The sequence below is a fragment of the Populus alba genome, chromosome 3 (assembly GCF_005239225.2).
Source record: "Populus alba chromosome 3, ASM523922v2, whole genome shotgun sequence".
NCBI classification, from domain to species: domain Eukaryota; kingdom Viridiplantae; phylum Streptophyta; class Magnoliopsida; order Malpighiales; family Salicaceae; genus Populus; species Populus alba.
In genome coordinates this window covers 19,185,919-19,203,786 of record NC_133286.1, presented here as the reverse complement: position 1 = coordinate 19,203,786, position 17,868 = coordinate 19,185,919, and the positions used below count along the sequence as shown (strand labels likewise).

The 17,868-nt window shown below is 35.2% G+C and overlaps 3 protein-coding genes across 3 annotated transcripts; 2 read left to right on the top strand and 1 right to left on the bottom strand.

Moving 5' to 3' along the window:
• The first annotated feature begins 2,359 nt into the window (after positions 1–2,359).
• Positions 2,360–6,629, top strand: LOC118054521 (PHD finger protein ING1). The gene is made up of 7 exons (XM_035066148.2): positions 2,360–2,518; positions 2,644–2,715; positions 3,361–3,548; positions 4,725–4,788; positions 4,942–5,044; positions 6,056–6,227; positions 6,310–6,629. Exons 1-7 carry the CDS (start codon positions 2,488–2,490, stop codon positions 6,418–6,420), a joined length of 741 nt encoding a protein of 246 aa, XP_034922039.1. The 5' UTR covers positions 2,360–2,487; the 3' UTR covers positions 6,421–6,629.
• A 2,074-nt stretch (positions 6,630–8,703) lies between these two features.
• On the bottom strand, positions 8,704–13,496 carry LOC118054520 (chaperonin CPN60-2, mitochondrial). Its single transcript, XM_035066147.2, has 16 exons — positions 13,236–13,496; positions 12,950–12,974; positions 12,689–12,820; positions 12,149–12,308; positions 11,660–11,931; positions 11,362–11,466; positions 11,133–11,219; positions 10,866–11,036; positions 10,712–10,780; positions 10,422–10,499; positions 10,243–10,338; positions 9,977–10,076; positions 9,791–9,894; positions 9,482–9,587; positions 9,301–9,379; positions 8,704–9,166 (listed from the first exon to the last, which is right to left on the bottom strand). Exons 1-16 carry the CDS (start codon positions 13,271–13,273, stop codon positions 9,064–9,066), a joined length of 1,725 nt encoding a protein of 574 aa, XP_034922038.1. The 5' UTR covers positions 13,274–13,496; the 3' UTR covers positions 8,704–9,063.
• A 1,086-nt stretch (positions 13,497–14,582) lies between these two features.
• On the top strand, positions 14,583–17,710 carry LOC118054519 (NADH dehydrogenase [ubiquinone] 1 alpha subcomplex subunit 13-A). Its single transcript, XM_035066146.2, has 3 exons — positions 14,583–14,899; positions 17,123–17,194; positions 17,294–17,710. Exons 1-3 carry the CDS (start codon positions 14,685–14,687, stop codon positions 17,436–17,438), a joined length of 432 nt encoding a protein of 143 aa, XP_034922037.1. The 5' UTR covers positions 14,583–14,684; the 3' UTR covers positions 17,439–17,710.
• Positions 17,711–17,868: the final 158 nt, after the last annotated feature.

Below are 17,868 nucleotides of genomic sequence, written 5' to 3'. Positions count from 1 at the left end.
TTTATATAAAATATTATTTATTTTATGATGTAATATCAATAATTAAATCTACAATATTTAAATTAAAAACTATCAATATTAATATATATATTTTTAAATTATTTTATAACCTCAATTTCAAAAGCATTCTTAACCAAACACATTAAACTATTTTTTGTTTAACCTCAATTTCAACCACAGTTTTAACCAAACACTTATTTTTTCAAATCAACCTCAACTAAAAGTACTTTTTATAAAACAACTTTTTTCAAACCACAACCACAACAGCTACCGTAATACCAAACACACTCTATAACAATCCCAGCTACTCGATGTACCATAGTTTTTTTATAAAACCCGTTAATCATTATTAATTTGAAAAGCAAATAACTCATTTTATATATGGTGAAATAACTAAAATACTATTAAAATTTTAAAAAAAAAAGAGTTAAAAGGTAATTACATGTTTTTTATAAGGGTTTTTGTATAATTATTAAGTCAAATGAGAGGAAATTTTGTATTCAACTAAGCATGGAAAATAATAAAAAAAAGCAAAACACATAGTGAAACCATCAATTTTTTTTTAATTTTATTATTCAATTCTAGTTTTTCATGTGTTTTTTTTTCATTTCTCATTCTTTTTAATTTTCATTTTCTTTCTTAATTTTTTTTACTGGTTTTCAATTTCATTCCTCAATTTAAATTTATGATATATTATGTTTTTCAATTCGGTCCTCGATTTTTTTATTTTTTATTTTTATTAAAGTTATTTTTATTTTTTGGTGTCACCCTTTAATTTAATTTAATTTTTATTTCAATTTTTACTCTTATTATTCTAATTGTTATGTTTTTGTTTTGAATCTTTTCGTGTAATATATTTCTTTCCGATCACATCATTTAATATTTGATTTATTGGGGATGTAGTTTCATGATTTTTTTCATGTATGTTGCTTCCATTATGATGATTCAAGTTATGAATTTGAAAGTTAATGCGAGTCAACATTCGATTTCATTGTTTGTTTTTTTTTTCAATTTCTTCGTTTGACATTAGATTTTTTTATAATTAGCATCGTGGTTTTATTTTATTTGTTTTCTATCAGGTTGTCATGTTCTAACAACTTGGGCTACAGATTTTTGTGGATTAACTCGGGTTGAATCGCCTTTTATTATCCAAGTTACATGTCTATCATGATATTTCAGGTTGACTCTGGCTATTTTTTATCATTTTTTAAATCTAATTTTGTACCTCTAATGAGATTTTTTTCGTGTTATGTTTTTTCTAAAGAAAATTTGGTCCATTTAATATCACTGCATTATTAAAATAAAACCAACTTATTAGGTTCAAATGAGTCTCTAACTCGAGTTGTTGTTTTTTCTTTTTTTTTTTTTTTCTTGAAAAAACCTAAGCCTATGACACCTAAACATCATTTTTCATGAAAGAGAAAAAATATAGATTCACGGCGCAACATGGGCCCATGTCTAAGTAACATATTATGTACCTTTTCCTCGTATCTTGAAAATGTAAAATGAATGCCTTATGAAACTCATGCTCTAACTCATAGTTATTAAACCTAACTCGGCTTAGTAAGTTTGATCTATTGACCTACTGATTTGAAACTTGACTTGGACTGGGTTTTTTTAAACCAAACAAGGAGCCAAACCAATCAAACTTTAATGATTTAACATATCAAAATGTGACGCAATTCACTTAGCTAGTCCATGACTTGCCAATTCAAAACCTGACTCGAGCAAGTTTTTTTTAAAACTAGGTAAATAATTAATTAGTCAAATTTAAATGACTCAACATACACACTTGAAATGATATTGATCTAGCTAAACCTGAGCAAGACCTGTTCATATAAACTTCAAGGATTTTATTTTCTAAATTTTCATATAAAACACCATTGTTTTAGTGTTTTTTTCTTAATATCTAAAAGACATCATTTCATTAAAAAATATACATACACATAACAATTTAGTTTTAACCTTGTTTTACTTTATTTTTTTGTATTAAAATGACATATTGAAAAAAAAAACATGTAATAAGAATAAAAATATCATTACAGATAGATCCAGATTAACTTGACTTAATAATTGACTCGTCTAACCTACAATTTAAGCCTTAGATACTGTTTGGCCGTGTATTTGATAACAAATTAATTTTTTTTATTTAAAATTATTAATTTTTATGTTTTTAAATTATTTTAATGTGTTACTTTTTTTAATAAAATAAAAATTAAAAATTAAAAACTAAAAAAATATTTAAATATATTTTTAATCGAAACACACTAAAAATAACCGGAAACACCATAACAAACAATACCGTAAACCAGGTCGGGCCTGATATCATAACCACGCGCCAACATACACGCGTCAACCGCAAATCCAGCCGCTTTGTAATTGGATGCTAAAATCCGAAATCTGTCTTAAAATTTCAATTTGTATTTAAAATCCAGGGCTTAAAGGCGGGATCCTTGAAAAATCAAAATCCCAGATACAAACCCTAAAATGTCCTCCTTCGTCGATGAATTTCAAGCCAGTAATCCCTTTCTCTCTCTCTATCTCTCTGAATTTAAGGTTATTGTTTCAGTTTCATAACTGTGATGCTTGATTGTTTTTTTTTTGAAGTTATGGCAGTAAACCCTAAAATGATTTGTTGTGCAGATCTGGAAGCGCTTCCCAATATTCTGCAAAAGAAGTACTCATTGTTGCGTGATCTGGACAAAAGTTTGCAGGGTATGCTTCGCGCTAAAAACAACCGTGCTTTGTTGTTTATTAAATCGCTGTTTCTGTCATATCTTCCATCGCTTGGTTTAAGTGTCGATTTAAGATTTGATAAGATACCCTAGATTGATTGAATTAATGAGAACTGCAATATCTATTTGGGGGTTTTGACTGCTTAGGGGGAGATTAGACTCGTAATTGAGGGAATTTACTCTCATGCTCGTTCTTTTCGTATGGCATTTTGAATCTGTAGGTTAAGGAAACCATAACTTGTAGAGAACTCTAATTATTTTGTTAATTTTACCTCCTAAAGGAAAAATATGTCGGATTTCGTTTTGTACTTAATCATAATAGGACTTGAGTGCCAGAAACTCCAAGATAATGGAAAATTCCCCAAAGATCAAAAGGTCACTAGCTTGGAAAAGCTGGCACCAGCTCAAACCAATATAACATGGGTGGCTGTATGGTTCCTTCTTGTTTAGCTGTGCTCTGTGATACTCTCTGTGTTTTCCCTTTTGCCATCTGTTCCCGCTGCCTCCCTTTCTTGGTTGCATGTTCAAACAGAAAAGTTAATCGATATTCTCTGTCTATAGTTAAACAATCCTTGTCTCCTTTAAAGCACACTTCTGAAGGGACAGTTTTAATGCACGTGAACAGAGATTCAACGCCAAAATGAACAACGATGTGAACAAGAAATAGAGGACATTAAGCGAGGAGTTAAGGCTGGAAACATTACACCAAATACTTCACTTATCAGATTCTCAGATGAGGCACTTGATGAGCAAAAGCATAGCATTAGGATTGCAGATGAAAAGATGGCATTGGCTGTCCAAGCATATGATTTGGTATGTTGAATCTCGTAACTCAGCTTTATATATCATCAATCCTTTCAGGGCATGTGTTTCATCATACCTGATTTATGTGATCAATTCTTGCTCTTTTTCTCATCTTATATTCGTAGTTGTTCATTCTCTTTACCATCTTCTGTTGGTGCAATGACCTTTTCTTGTTTCTGGGAATTACCTTACCACTCCATTTTTTTTCCAATTCCAATTAGAAAAGAAGAAGATATGTGCAGAGAACACAACATGCAGACAAATTGACTAGCCTTTAAATGTTCATGCAAAGCTTTCTGTATCTTTTGGTTGGAAAAACCTAGCATCCCAACATTCATAACCATCAGTTTCCCTAGCTTAGCTGCACTCAACAGTGGTAATACAAGTTCTTATTAGTTGACTATTTGTACCAAATAGTGAATAGATGTTATGAGATTTTTTTGAGTTTCAACTTAGTTTGCTGGAAGGGAAAATTGGAGATTAATGGTTCAGGGGTCAAAGCTCAATTGCAAGATTTGCTTGTAATAGAAGTATTTTCATTTGTCAAGTGTGGACACATTTTCTGCTTTCTGCCATCAGTGGTCCTCCATTTAGGATGACGAGCTTTCAACTTCAAAAGTCACAGGTTTAAATCTATTAACTACATAAACAGATCCAGTATCCTTACCCTCTAACTAAATATTAAGCCTTCTTTTATTTGGTTAAAGATTGAGTGAAGTGTTTTGTGTGAATGATACGTGATTACTGGACCAATGACAAATTTTCTGCCTTGAATAACTGTTCATGTCTTTTTGGAGAGGAATTCCTCTTAGATATAAAGAAAAGCCATGTAGTCCATTGATATGGTTGTGGAAATTGATTCAACTTACTTTGTTTTAATGAATAGATGTTATTTTGGATATAGTTGGTTTCCTTTTCCTGCCCTCCCATTGCTGTTGGAATGGGTATTTTAGCATTTATGCTGAAAAATGGTCCTATTGGTGTAATCATTAATGATTTGGATTATCTTCATGACACTCCCACCCCACTATGTGCTTGCGTGTAGTGCTTTTAGATAAAGCGTCACTGCCATCTGCGCTATTATAATCATACACCGTGATGCTTCTTGTACCCTTCTGTTTGTATGCAGTACTTCTAGACATAAAATTACCTTATTGACTGCATATTTTATAATTGTTGCCTCAGGTAGATGCACACATTCAACAACTTGATCAGTTTCTGAAGTTATGTGACGAAGACAATCGGCGTGGTAATTTTCACACATTTTCAGTCCCCAGGGTTTGTTTTATTCATACTTGATGATGAAAGGATCTACTGAAAGGTTTTGTTTTGTATTTCACAACCATTTTAGTATCTCCATCTTTACTAAATTTTTGTGATCATATGATATAATCTTTGATAGAAAGAGATACTGCTGCTGCTGCTCCAGCATTGCTTGCTTCAAGTCTTGATGGCGGTACAAAGTCTGGAAGGGGTAGTGAGAGTGGCAGAGGAGGGCGTAAAAAGTATCTCTCTTCTAATTATACTTGTTCATCGTTTCCTTATTTATCACTTTAAGCACATTAGTTGGTTTAGCTTCTCAACTTCATTTTAATTTCTCTTTGGAAGCTCTGTGTTGAAAACTGAAATGTCTTTGTTTTCAAGGATAGTGAGAGAAATCTTTATACTGAAAATCATGAGTCCCAGGATTAGGACTTCTTGCCTTGAAAATAGAAGACACTGATATATAAATAAATGTGAGATCAATGATTAGTTGATCTAATAGTAGTTGGTTTAGCTTCTCAACTTCATTTTACTTTCTCTTTGGAAGCGCTGTGTTGAAAACTGAAATGTCTTTGTTTTCAAGGATAGTGAGAGAAATCTTTATACTGAAAATCACGAGTCCCAGGATTAGGACTTCTTGCCTTGAAAATAGAAGACACTGATATATAAATAAATATGAGATCAATGATTAGGATATTTTGCCCCAAAAGTAGAAATCTTGCTTTGAAAATGAAATTGCTGACAAAGATGCAATTCCTTTCTGTTATGATGATGGGAAACATATTGGGAGCATCAACCCCATGTCAGCCAAGTGACAGGTTGTCTTGCAGGATACAGGTCTCTGTCAAAGAGCTTAAGAGAGCTCCGTCTGTGAGAAACTGCCTAAAGCTAGTATCACTAAACATGAATATAAAAAGGATAGGAATGATGTAAATTTGTTTAAATTCATGGCCTGGACTGAGATTCCATGGTTTATAATGACAATTTGGCATATCCAAAACAACAGTGATATATTTCATTTGTCATATATATCCATTCCAAAGCCTAAACTGTTATCACTGGTGCTGCTAGGAATTTGTTTTCTTTGTACTATAAAACAAATCACGAAACATTAAGAAACTTTTTTGGCTAAATCAGATTTCATAGTTTCTTAATTATCCCTTGTTAACTGCACATTTGTGAAATAGTTTGGCATTGATGTCGCTTGTGGAGGAAACAACATTTACAATTATTAAATCAAACTTTATATGCAGAACACGCCTTGTTGCCACAGAAGAAGCAACAGAGACAGAGGTGGCAGTGGCGACAACATTTGCAAATACTACAGGCATGCAACTAGATTTGCCAGTGGATCCGAATGAACCGACTTACTGTTTCTGCAATCAAGTCAGCTATGGGGACATGATTGCATGTGACAACCCTGATGTATGTAACCAGATTATTATTTATTTGCTTTTTTCGAGTCTTATCCCCAAAAATACCTAATCCTCCTTTTTTGAACATGCAGTGCAAGATAGAATGGTTCCATTTTGGCTGTGTTGGTTTGAAAGAAAAAGTAAAAGGAAAATGGTATTGCTCTGATTGTGCCCCTTTGAAAAATCGTCGCCGAGGTAGATAATGTGATGTGAGGTTCATGTATGTGTACATCCGTGGCATGAAATTTGAGATTTTATGGGCTGCCTATTACCTAAATTCTGCTTAGTACTTGTTTTATGAATCGTTTTGCTTTATGCATATGTACAACCATAACATGCAATTTGAGATTTTATAGCAATCTGTATTGTAAATAAATCCATCCGTGTATTAATTTTTTGAGATTGTTATGTTCTTGGATTTGCAATAAATTTTGTTATGTTACAAAAAGCATGCTAATTGGATCCTCGTTTAAATATATTATTATTATTATTATTATTGCTGGTGATAATTCTGATAGAACGGAAGAAAACTTTGGTGACTGATATCTCTCCTTACATAACATTAAGTCCAAATTAGCTTCTAATTTGTTAAATGGCAGTAAGCTCCAGAATATCAATACGGAGCATCGGTGGTCATAGTGGTCGAGATGAGGTTGAGATGGGTGTATTCCATTTGACTTGGGCTTGGGCTTGGGCTTCTGTTTGATGGAGGTTAAAGTAATAAAGATTTACCATGTACTTAACGTGAAGAAAACTGAATCACTCCTCTTTGTCTCACTCTTTTGGCTGTGATCGGATAAGGACTCGAGTCCTGGGTCCCCTGACTATCATGTTAGCTCTTCAGGTATACGAGTTTTAAAATTTGTTTTGTCTTGTTTTGTTTTAATGAAGTAAAAATTTAGCATTTTAAGAGTGAAAAAGAAAATTAATAGGCAAAAAATGAAATCCATAAAATTCTGTTTTATATATATGTTATTTAATTTCAATTTTAAATAAGATTCTATTTTTCTTAATTTTTATCTTTAAAAAAAAAAAAATTCCAAATGAATTAACTTCTTTCTTGTGTTTGTTTTTCCGGTAAAACCATGCTGGTAAAAAAGAATACTTAACACTTAGATGAATTTCTTTCTTTCAAAATGCCATCTGAAAATTAGCTGGTAAGAAGGGTAAGATTCATGTCATGTTTCCTGAACAACGTGAACTCACTCAACCGCGAGCTCGCGGCCACAAAATTGTTACCGGCAGCCTTTCGATTTGAACGAGAAGACACAAACATGACTTCTTTTTTTATATAGTTCTTGTTTTCTTATATTTCAGCTTTATTCTCCTCTAACCTCTCTTTCCCCAGATTAACTCCTTGCTCGCTTAAGTCATTGCTCCTCTTCTCTTTCCTTTTGCCTTGTTTACTTTTTCTTCATTTTCTTGCTCCATTTGAGACTTTGTTCTTGTTTCTTTTCTTGCTTTAATTTCTCTTGAAAAAACACGCATCAACGCCTGACAAAGATCAAACTCAAGTTGATCTTGAAATTGGGAAATCACTTGCACAAATGTGTCATTGTGGTGCAAACTTGGTTGATAAAGTTAGAGGGTGTTTAGGAGTGTGGTAGCGGTTGCTTTTCAATTAATTTTTCATGCCGAAAAGCATGCCAATAATGTTTTTTCATTTTTTAAAAATCATTTTTGACATCAGCACATCAAAACGATCTAAAAAGTACAAACCATACTCAATTTTAGCAAAAAAAAAAAAAATTGAATTTTTTCGAAAAGCCGGTTTGGCCGCAATGCCTAGAAATCGTGGCTACAAAAATTTACCAGGCAGTAATTGAACCGCTGAAGGGTTTAAAGATGGATATTCAGCAGTATGCTCCTACATGAACCTATCTTTATCACGAAACGAAGACAAAGATTGACCGTGTGAACGACTGGCTGAGTATGAAGATAACTGATCTTGAAATACAGTCTCTATTTCCAGTACAGCTGAGTCAATATATTGAAAACGGTGATGGAAAGAGGGGCTTCAATGAGTGAATTATGCAATTTTGAGAGAGAGAAACATACTGATCTTATTCAATTCAATCATATTTATATGTTGTACATAATGTTTACAATAACAGAAAGAGTAAAATAAGGGGTACGCACATGTAAATCATGTAAAAGCAAATCAATATTCATATATAAAATGCTGTACATAATGTTTATCATATAGTTTACCTCCGTTTTTATTTTTTGATTATTGAATTAAATCTCATATCTTGATCATTGAATTCTCATAAAATTTTATGTTGATTTTCTGTACATATTAATTAATGTATATTTTGATTTCTTGAGTAAACAATTGTTAATAACATTTACCATAGAACTAATATTCAAAATCACAGTTGTGTATAAAATTACGGTGATATTGAAACTATATTATTTTTCAAATACTTTTATTACCTGTGTAACTTTTACTATACTACGTTAAAATAGTAAAATAGCAAATCAGATTCAATTAGAAACCCTAATCAAATTGCAGATTATTCTAGGGTTCACGGAGAAGGAACAAATGCCTAGAACATGTAGAACAAATACTTCCTACATGCCGGGAAGGAACAAACAGGGCTATAATGACCAAGCTCTTGGTTGCCAAAGATAAGGACGTGCCAGCGGGGAAAAAGGGCCTTACATGCAAGTTTTCCCAAACAATAATCCATTATCCAATTATCAAAAACACTACCTACATGCCGAGACTCACTCACTATGATTAGATGATGCCTTTTGATCTTCGGAACAATGAATTGATAAATTGGGTACAAAGGGTCATATATTTATGTCAGGCAGGTCGGATCAGTCTCTAAAAATCAACCTCAGTAATCCATGCCCATGCCTGGACCCATTGCCGGAGCATCACTTTCATCCTTTGGAAGCTCAGTTATAACAGCCTCAGTTGTTGTCATCAACGAGGAGACACTGAAAGCGCAAAAAGAGGGTTAATAAGTGCTACATGGTAAGAAGATGCACAAGGTAATAATGAACCCAGCCCCTAAACCCTAAAAACAAGTTATGATTCGAAGAGGGCTATTCCGTGAAAAATGCCTTTTTACCTGGCGGCATCGACCAAAGCAGTTCTAATTACTTTCAGCGGGTCAATAATGCCAGCTTTCACCATATCAACATATTCATCTGGTAATACATGAACATACCGAAAAAATTAGTTAAAAAATCAGTTCCTTCAGTGGATAAAGTAAGCAAGCTTCATGATAACAACAATGATAAATCACTGACCTTTGGCAGCATCATACCCTAGATCAGGGTTGTCCTGCTCCAATAGCTTACCAACAACAACAGCTCCCTCGACTCCCGCATTAGTAGCAATTGTATGCACAGGGGTCTGACATTGATAGTTCAATTTTGGGATTCAGTGATAACATTATAAAAAGGACACCAAATTCACATGAATGTTGGATATTTGAAGCTTGGCTATGCACAAAATTATAAAGTGCATGAATCTTCAAACTTGCACCCAGATTCGAGCTTAAAGATTGAATATTCAGGCATGCTCATACACATGGACACACATGATGAAGGACAAACCTTCAGGGCGTTTTGAATAATTTGAACACCGATCTTCTGGTCAAAGTTGGCAGTTTGCAGCTTATCCAACTCTTTTGATGCATAAAGAAGTGCAGCACCACCTCCTGCCAAAGGAAGTAGCTTGAAGAGGTTGGTGATTTTAATTCAACCATGTACAACATGAGGGAAGATGGATGGAAATGTTACCTGGCACAATACCCTCTTCCACAGCAGCCTTTGTGGCATTTAGGGCATCTGTAACTCTATCTTTCTTCTCACCAACTTCAGCTTCACTAGCTCCTCCAATCTGCAATGACGGCAATATTTTCACTTAAGTGACCCCAATTTACAACTTTTAAGTATAGATATTTCTCCAATTGGAAGATGGGGGACTCAGCTAGAATAAATACCCATATTTGTATTTACAAGTCAATAGAAGAAAATATGCAAAGTGTGCAAGACAGTTCACAGACCTTCAGCACAGCAACACCACCAGAAAGCTTTGCCAGTCTTTCATGCAACTTCTCTTTGTCGTAGTCAGAAGTACTCGACTCTACTGCAGATCGGATCTGTAATTCCAGCAGTAGACAATAATCATGTTATTCATTCACATTGGAGAATAAACATAGTCCAGCAATGAAGCAAAACTGACCTGTTCACATCTTTCTTCAATGGACTTCTTGTCACCAGCACCATCAAGAATAACAGTGTCATCCTTTGATACCGTAACCTATAAGACAAAACCCAGCTCGTCAATCATCTAAATACAAAACTTTTTACAGGCACCCACCCTTGACCCATTCTAATTCTTTGAAGTCATGCCTTCACTACTGCCCCTAAGATCTAAATTGAAATCCACCAAACCCAATCTAGCCCACCCAGCACCCCCATGCACTGCTTGTGCCCAGTAAACTAACACCAGAGTCAACAATTTGAGCTCACCTTTTTGCAACTGCCAAGCATATCCAAATCCACCTTTTCAAGATTGAGGCCAAGCTCTTCAGTTATAACCTGCAAAACAGAAGAAAAGAACTTGTTCAATGAGACCGGAGAATAAGAAACAGAGAATTAAATGTATGTGCAGAGGCAAACTCACTTCGCCTCCTGTGAGGACAGCAAGATCCTGTAATGTAGCCTTCCTGTTCTCTCCAAAACCAGGGGCCTTAATGGCACAAACCTTGATTCCAGCACGAAGCTTATTTAAAATAAGTGTTGCCAGTGCCTCACTCTCCACATCTTCAGCAACAATCAGCAAGGGCCTTTGTCTCTGAACAAATACAGGAAAATCTAGTTAAGGAAATGAACAGCATTGTAGTTGTGCTCCAGCTTCCAATAAAAAGTGATTGGTAAACAGAATCTATACCTTTAAAGCCAACTCTAGTACTTTCACCACAGCATGCAAATTTGAGACTTTCTTGTCATGGATCAGAATGAGAGGGTCATCCAATTCCTGTTTGTGCACAGGTATAGAAAAGAAACAGGAAACTCAATGGCTGTAGAAGCTGTTATTTCATATTTTGTACTATGCATTCATGTGGACACAACCTAGGTCTCAAGACATGTCATGATTGGAATCAGAAGTGAAGGCTTACACATTTTTGGGTTTTCTGGTCCGTGATGAAATAAGGGGATATATAGCCCCTGTCAAGCTTCAATCCCTCAACAACTTCCAACTCATTAGATAATGTTTTCCCATCCTGAAACCAGAATAAGACCAAAACAATATTTTGGGGAAAAAAATTAAAACATGGGAGAATGACTAATTGAATTAGAAAAGAATGAGAAAAGTAGCAATCAGTATCCAGCTGCATGTGTCAAGAAAAACAGTACTCAATACACTTGACATCCTTTATAACAGGGGATGTATCACCAATCTAATGCACAACTTACTTGAATTGTTATAACTCCCTCTTTCCCAACCTTCTCCATGGCCTTTGCAATCAACTCACCAATTTCTCTCTCCCCATTTGCTGATATTGTACCAACTTGTGCAATTTCTTCGGATGTGCTGATCATTCTTGTTCTGCTTTTCAAATTGGTAACAACTGATTCCACAGCCATGCTGATACCACGTCTTAGGTCCATTGCATTCATTCCTGCTGCAACTGACTTGCACCCTTCAGCAAATATTGCTCGAGTGAGGACCGTTGCACAAGTGGTCCCTGCAAAGACATTGGAAAAGCTCTCATTGCCCAGTGAGACAGAAACATCAAAGAAGCAAAGCTGGGTGGTACCATATCGAGAAAAAAAAAAACATCAACACTGGATTTAGAGCCTGTAACATAAAATCCTAACCTAATGATCAGATGCTACTACAGCATCAAAATTCCAGTGGTTCAAAATATTTAGATAACAGCTCTCGAGGGGATGAAACCTTACCATCGCCTGCAGCATCATTCGTGGCATTTGCAACCTGCTTCACGAGGCTAGCACCAACATTCTTGACTTTATCCTTGAACTCAATGCTCTTTGCGACAGTCACACCATCCTTAGTCACTTTGGGGGCACCATAGCTTTGTTCAATAACCACATTGCGACCCTGCAAATAAAAAATCATCAGGGATAATATCATTAATTTACCGATTAACCCAGCAATTCCTTCAAAGAAAAGGTTAAGCAAAAAAAAACCAAGTTTCACCAAATGATGTCAAATGCATTAAGATCCATCATACTCAATCAGATGCTGCTACAGAGAAAAAAAACCCACACTTATCTAGGATATCATAGAGACAAGCCTTACTGTTGATGCAATATTCAAATTTCGAACACAATATGGTTTCAATTGATAACATGAATCTAATGAGACCATATTCAGCTACAGGAAATATTCAAATTTGACTTCTTTTCTTTATTGGAGATTTCATCCACGGGCATCAAACATGAATATAACATGATCAAACAGGCAATCAGTCACAATACCTTAGGGCCCATGGTGACTTTGACAGCATCAGCTAGCTCTTCAACACCCTTAAGCATCACAGCACGAGCCTCCACACCGAATCTTATGTCCTTGGCAGCATAGTTTCTGCTCCAACTCAACCTACTTCCAATCTGATATAAACACAGAAAATTCACTTCTTAGAGAGAGTCATTATAATTGCGCAGCAGCACAGACAGGATAAGATCGAGTAAAACGATGTAAAAACTTGAAACCAAACCAATAGAACCACCAGCACTCACTTGTTTTGTGGTGCTCCTGGCAATCCTGTAAAACCCACAAAAGGCAAAACACATCAATGCAAAGCCATAGAAATCACAAAATCACAAGGAAATCCAAATCCAGCTTTAAACAAAGTTTTTGATGGATTAGTTTTAGTCAATAAACTGCTACTGTGATCAATAACCAACACGTTCTATTTTTTCTCCTTTTGGGTTTTGACATTTTCTCGCCAACGAAACGTAAAGCGAGGAAGATAATGAAAATCCAGATGAGAATAAAGGAAATGAAGAAGAGGGAGGAAAGTACCGAGCCTTGGAAGCGAGGCTAGAAGTGAAGCGGTGCATAGTATCGCGAAGAAGAATTACGAGAGAAGAAACAGAGATAATTTGTGGGATTGTAGAGAAAGTTTGACGAAGTGGTAGAGACAGAGAGATCACGAATGGAGGCCGAGGAAGTGGAGAGCGAGTGCTTTTGTAGAGAAAGAGAAGGCTCTAGAAGCAGCTTCTGGTCATTGGCAGGGTTTAGGGTTTTGTGTTCATTTCACTGTTAAACGAGGTTTACCGTTGGGTTGGATCCGGCCTGCTTTTGGCAAAATGTTTGTCCCGTTTTCACCCTCTAGTCCGTTGCCAAATTACAAATGCTACCTTATCTTGTTCATACATCGAAAAGATTGGGTTTCCAGGGTGTGACCAAGCCCAGGTATTCCACCGGGATCCGCCCGATAGAGATTCGAATATAAGTTCTCTTCCCATAGGGGCCGGGCGAGGAACATGCAAGGGCAGAAGTGAAAACAAATGAAGGAAATTTGGCCACGAGTGTAATAAATAAACCTCTCACGAGGGCCTAATTGAAAGTATCTTAGAAATAAGAATGAAGATTGATTTTATAAATTTTGGGAAGGTCATTGCCCATTAAGTATTGTTTGTTTTTGCGTTTTAAAAGCGTTTTTTTAAAAAATTAATTTTTATTTTATTTTTTTCTTTGTTTCAAGTTATTATTTTTTGTGTGTTTTTAGATCATTTTGATGCGTTGATATAAAAAATAAATTTTAAAAAATAAAAAATTTACTTTGATATATTTTCAAATAAAAAATATTTTAAAAAGTAATCACAACTACAGTCTCATATTTATTAAACTCTTAATTTCAAGCCTTCCCATGTGCACTTAGTTATAAGATCCTAGCATGTTCATGTATACATTTATCATAAGAAAAATAGATAAATATTGAATTTAAATCTTGTTTATGTTATTTAAATAAAAATAAAAATCAAGATAACATTACAAAAAGCTATACCAAAAAATCACAAGAGTATTTTAATATAAACTCAAAAATTATTTTCATGATTCTATCTCTCCTTTTCAATTTTCCTCGTAGAATAATTATTAGTATTTATTCCTTAATCAATATAAAATTTATTTCATCCCCACGAAAACTATATTTCATACCACAAATATTTTTGCAATTATAGAATATGTAAATTACAATTCCTTATCATCAAAATAATTATTACTCCATTTATTAGCAAAAGAATTGGCAAAAAGAGCACTTGATAACCTAACCCGAGAAAGTGAAATTAGTCACAACTAATGGCCACGTGTCTATCCCTGACCGGATCCCCTAACATTCTCACACTACACCCGCGCGCACATAACAGCATTTCCCCCCAGCCTCTCCAGTCTCCACAATTCATCACGTCTTCCCCTTCCTAAAAATCACAAACAGAGAGAGAAGAAGAAGAGCAACAACAAGAGAAAATGACGGAGGCAGTGATAAGGAACAAGCCAGGAATGGCTAGCGTGAAGGATATGCCGATACTTCAAGACGGCCCTCCTCCTGGTGGCTTCGCTCCTGTCCGATTCGCTCGTAGGATCCCTAACAAGGGTCCTAGTGCTATGGCCATCTTTCTCGCTGCTTTTGGCGCCTTTTCTTATGGAATGTACCAAGTCGGCCAGGGCAACAAGGTCCGCAGGTGAAAAGGGTTCTTTTTATCTTTGAAGATTTTCGATTGTTTTATGGTCTTGGCATCTGTGTTTTTTTTTAATTAGAGTTAGAAATTCGAAGGAAATGGATTTTTTTCATGTCAATTGGATTGGATTTTTAAATTGAAGATGTTTAGGAACACTTAATATGGCTCTTTAAATTATCAAAATTTATGTTCATGTCTGTGATAATTTTTGGCAGCAGGACTTGTTTGGATTGTGAAATTAACACTAAAATGTGGCTGGTTATTGTGGTTCGTCAGAGTATTAATATTATGAGATTAAAATTTTGCTAGAGTTTTCCTATATTGATTGCGGTGTTGACTGGTCGCCACTGGGCTTTTGTTGTTTTTAAGGGTGAAAGGTAGAAATTGTGAAGTCTTGTGAGTGGACATAGTTTTTTGTAGCTAAATTTTGTATATTTCTGAAATGGACATTAGAAATGTTGAGATTTTAGGAGGGTTTCAAATGCGTGCTGCTGACTGGTAGAGAAGAGAGGTCCATTATTATAAGCACCAAGAGGTACCAAGGAACTGCCTAATTCATTGACTGCACTTCATATTTAAATTTAATAACCTTCGCTAGCAAAATGCTCTCCAGTATGCTACAAATGTATAGCTTTTACTTTTAACTAAAAAAATCCTTAGAAGAGTTGAGAGTAGATTATCCCCCCTGAAATACTCCTTTACAAAGTCTGCACCACAAGCATAGATATGTATGCATTTGCAAGTATAAAAGCCGCAACCTTTCCGGTCAATTATATATTGTTCAATATAGTTACTAGAGGAGACTTGAAGATCAATGAATGTGTTTTTTTAATGAAAAAGTGGGTTGCTGTAGTGAAGCTGGATTTGGTTTATTCAAATACAGGGTGCAGGAGAGGGGTTATCTTTGATTTTCAAGAAAGTGAACTTGGTTAGTAATTTAAATTTATTGGTGATTTGCTGGTCTTACTTGCTAATGTTTTTCATGAAATAAGCAATTTTGCATATCTGATATAACATGATGGAGATGTCTGTTATTTGAATCGGGAAAGAGCATGTTTGGGATTGGTTGAGTCAGCAGAAGGCAGGTTTTGTAGATGTTATGTTACCTTTTCAGAAACCATGGTTTTGAATTCTCAAGGCACTTACTCTTGGGGCAAACCATAATTTTGAAAACATTGAGGTTTGTGAATGACAGTGTAACAAAAATCTTTCAGTTTTGATGAGGAGATGCTGGTTTGTCATATTTTGAGTAAGTTGTTTGGTGTCATTGTCTTTTAGTATTAGTGAAAAAGTGAAGGATTGTTCCTGCGAAAGAGCTAGTGTGTTGTGTAGGCAGTCAGAGCTGTTAAAAGGTTACTGAAGATTCTTTGACATAGGCTTATAGTAAGTGTTTTCATTGTTATATTTACTATCCTTTTGAAGAATTGGCTGTTTGTATTCAGAATGGGGCTGCAGTGGAGACATTACCTGCAGATTATATTTTGTTCTTTGATGAGAATCAACCTAGGCAGACTATAAATTTGGAGGAAAGCATTTTTTGAATGGAGTGATTTTAGATTTCAAATTTTATGCGGTTTATCTCCCCGTGCTCTCCTTATTAAGGTGTAGAAAGGACTCCCTTTTTTGGGAAACCACACCTGGGTGATTTGATTGCCCATGAAATTCCTTGGAAGCTGTCATTTTTGCTGGTGTATATCCGAGGTGTCAGTGTCAGTGTTTATTTATCTGTTGAACTACATGTATGAATTACAAGGAAATAGTTTCACAGGAGAAGAAGGATGTTGAGGCCTCTTGAGTGCCAAATATAGAAAGTAAGCATCATTTTGATTCAACATATACTCCCTGCTTCTAGTTCCAAAGTAAAAGTACAATCACAGTTCATGTTATGCATATTGCCAATATACAAGCTTAAATCTTAATTTGAGCTGAGGATATGTGAGATATTGGCCATTGAGAAACTGGATTCTTGTACACTTGACCTTGAAGGTGTTTATATGTCTGTGCACCTCATATAAGAAACCTAGATTATTGTATGCTGTATGAGAGAAGTTTTTAAAATATCGCAAGTTTATACTGATACTGTACTTTTTTAGTGGTTCATGCAACTGTCTGCTTTATAGCCTTGTATGTAGTAATTGATGATATAGCTATACTGCCAAAGCAAGTTCCCTTATCAGGGTATGTCATCAACTGTAGATTTGTTCTTAAATCATTTGCATTCTGCAGAGCACTTAAGGAAGAGAAGTATGCTGCACGCAGGGCAATCCTGCCTCTGCTTCAAGCTGAAGAAGATGAAAGGTAGCAAACAGCTCTCTTCCTCCATCACTAGCTAATGTGTTTCCATCTCTTATTGTAAAATATTCAAGTTTTTTTTCCTCCCTGCTTGCTTTTATTTAGATTTGTCAAGGAGTGGAATAAGTATCTTGAATACGAGGCAGAAGTAATGAAGGATGTTCCTGGTTGGAAAGTTGGTCAAAGTGTCTATAATTCTGGAAAATGGATGCCCCCAGCAACTGGTGAGCTTCGTCCAGAGGTCTGGTGACACCGCTCTGTATCTTGTTATGGTGCATGTCTAGCTGTCAAGTGTCTTCCTGTTTTTTCTTCATCTAAGTGTCCTCTGTCACTTGGTGTTCATGGAATAAAAATTTAGCTTTCAATCTCCTGAGAGATGCACTGCAAATACTGCCTACAGTAATTATGTTTTCTTTCCTTTTCATTGTATCCTAATTACCTGAAAATTGGGAACATAAAGATTGAAGACCTTTAGCGCTGTTTTCCCATTCAATTTTATGGTAAATTCCAATCTATTGTTAATGGTGTGGAAGTGTAAGGGCACCGGAATCGGGGATACCGGGGTGATGATTCGTCAATCCGTTGATTGGTTTCTGTTTGATGTTGTTCTGTTTTGTGGTCTTTCAGGCTTTGTAAATAATAATGCTCTCTTTTTTTGTCTCACTAAATTGTGGAGAGGA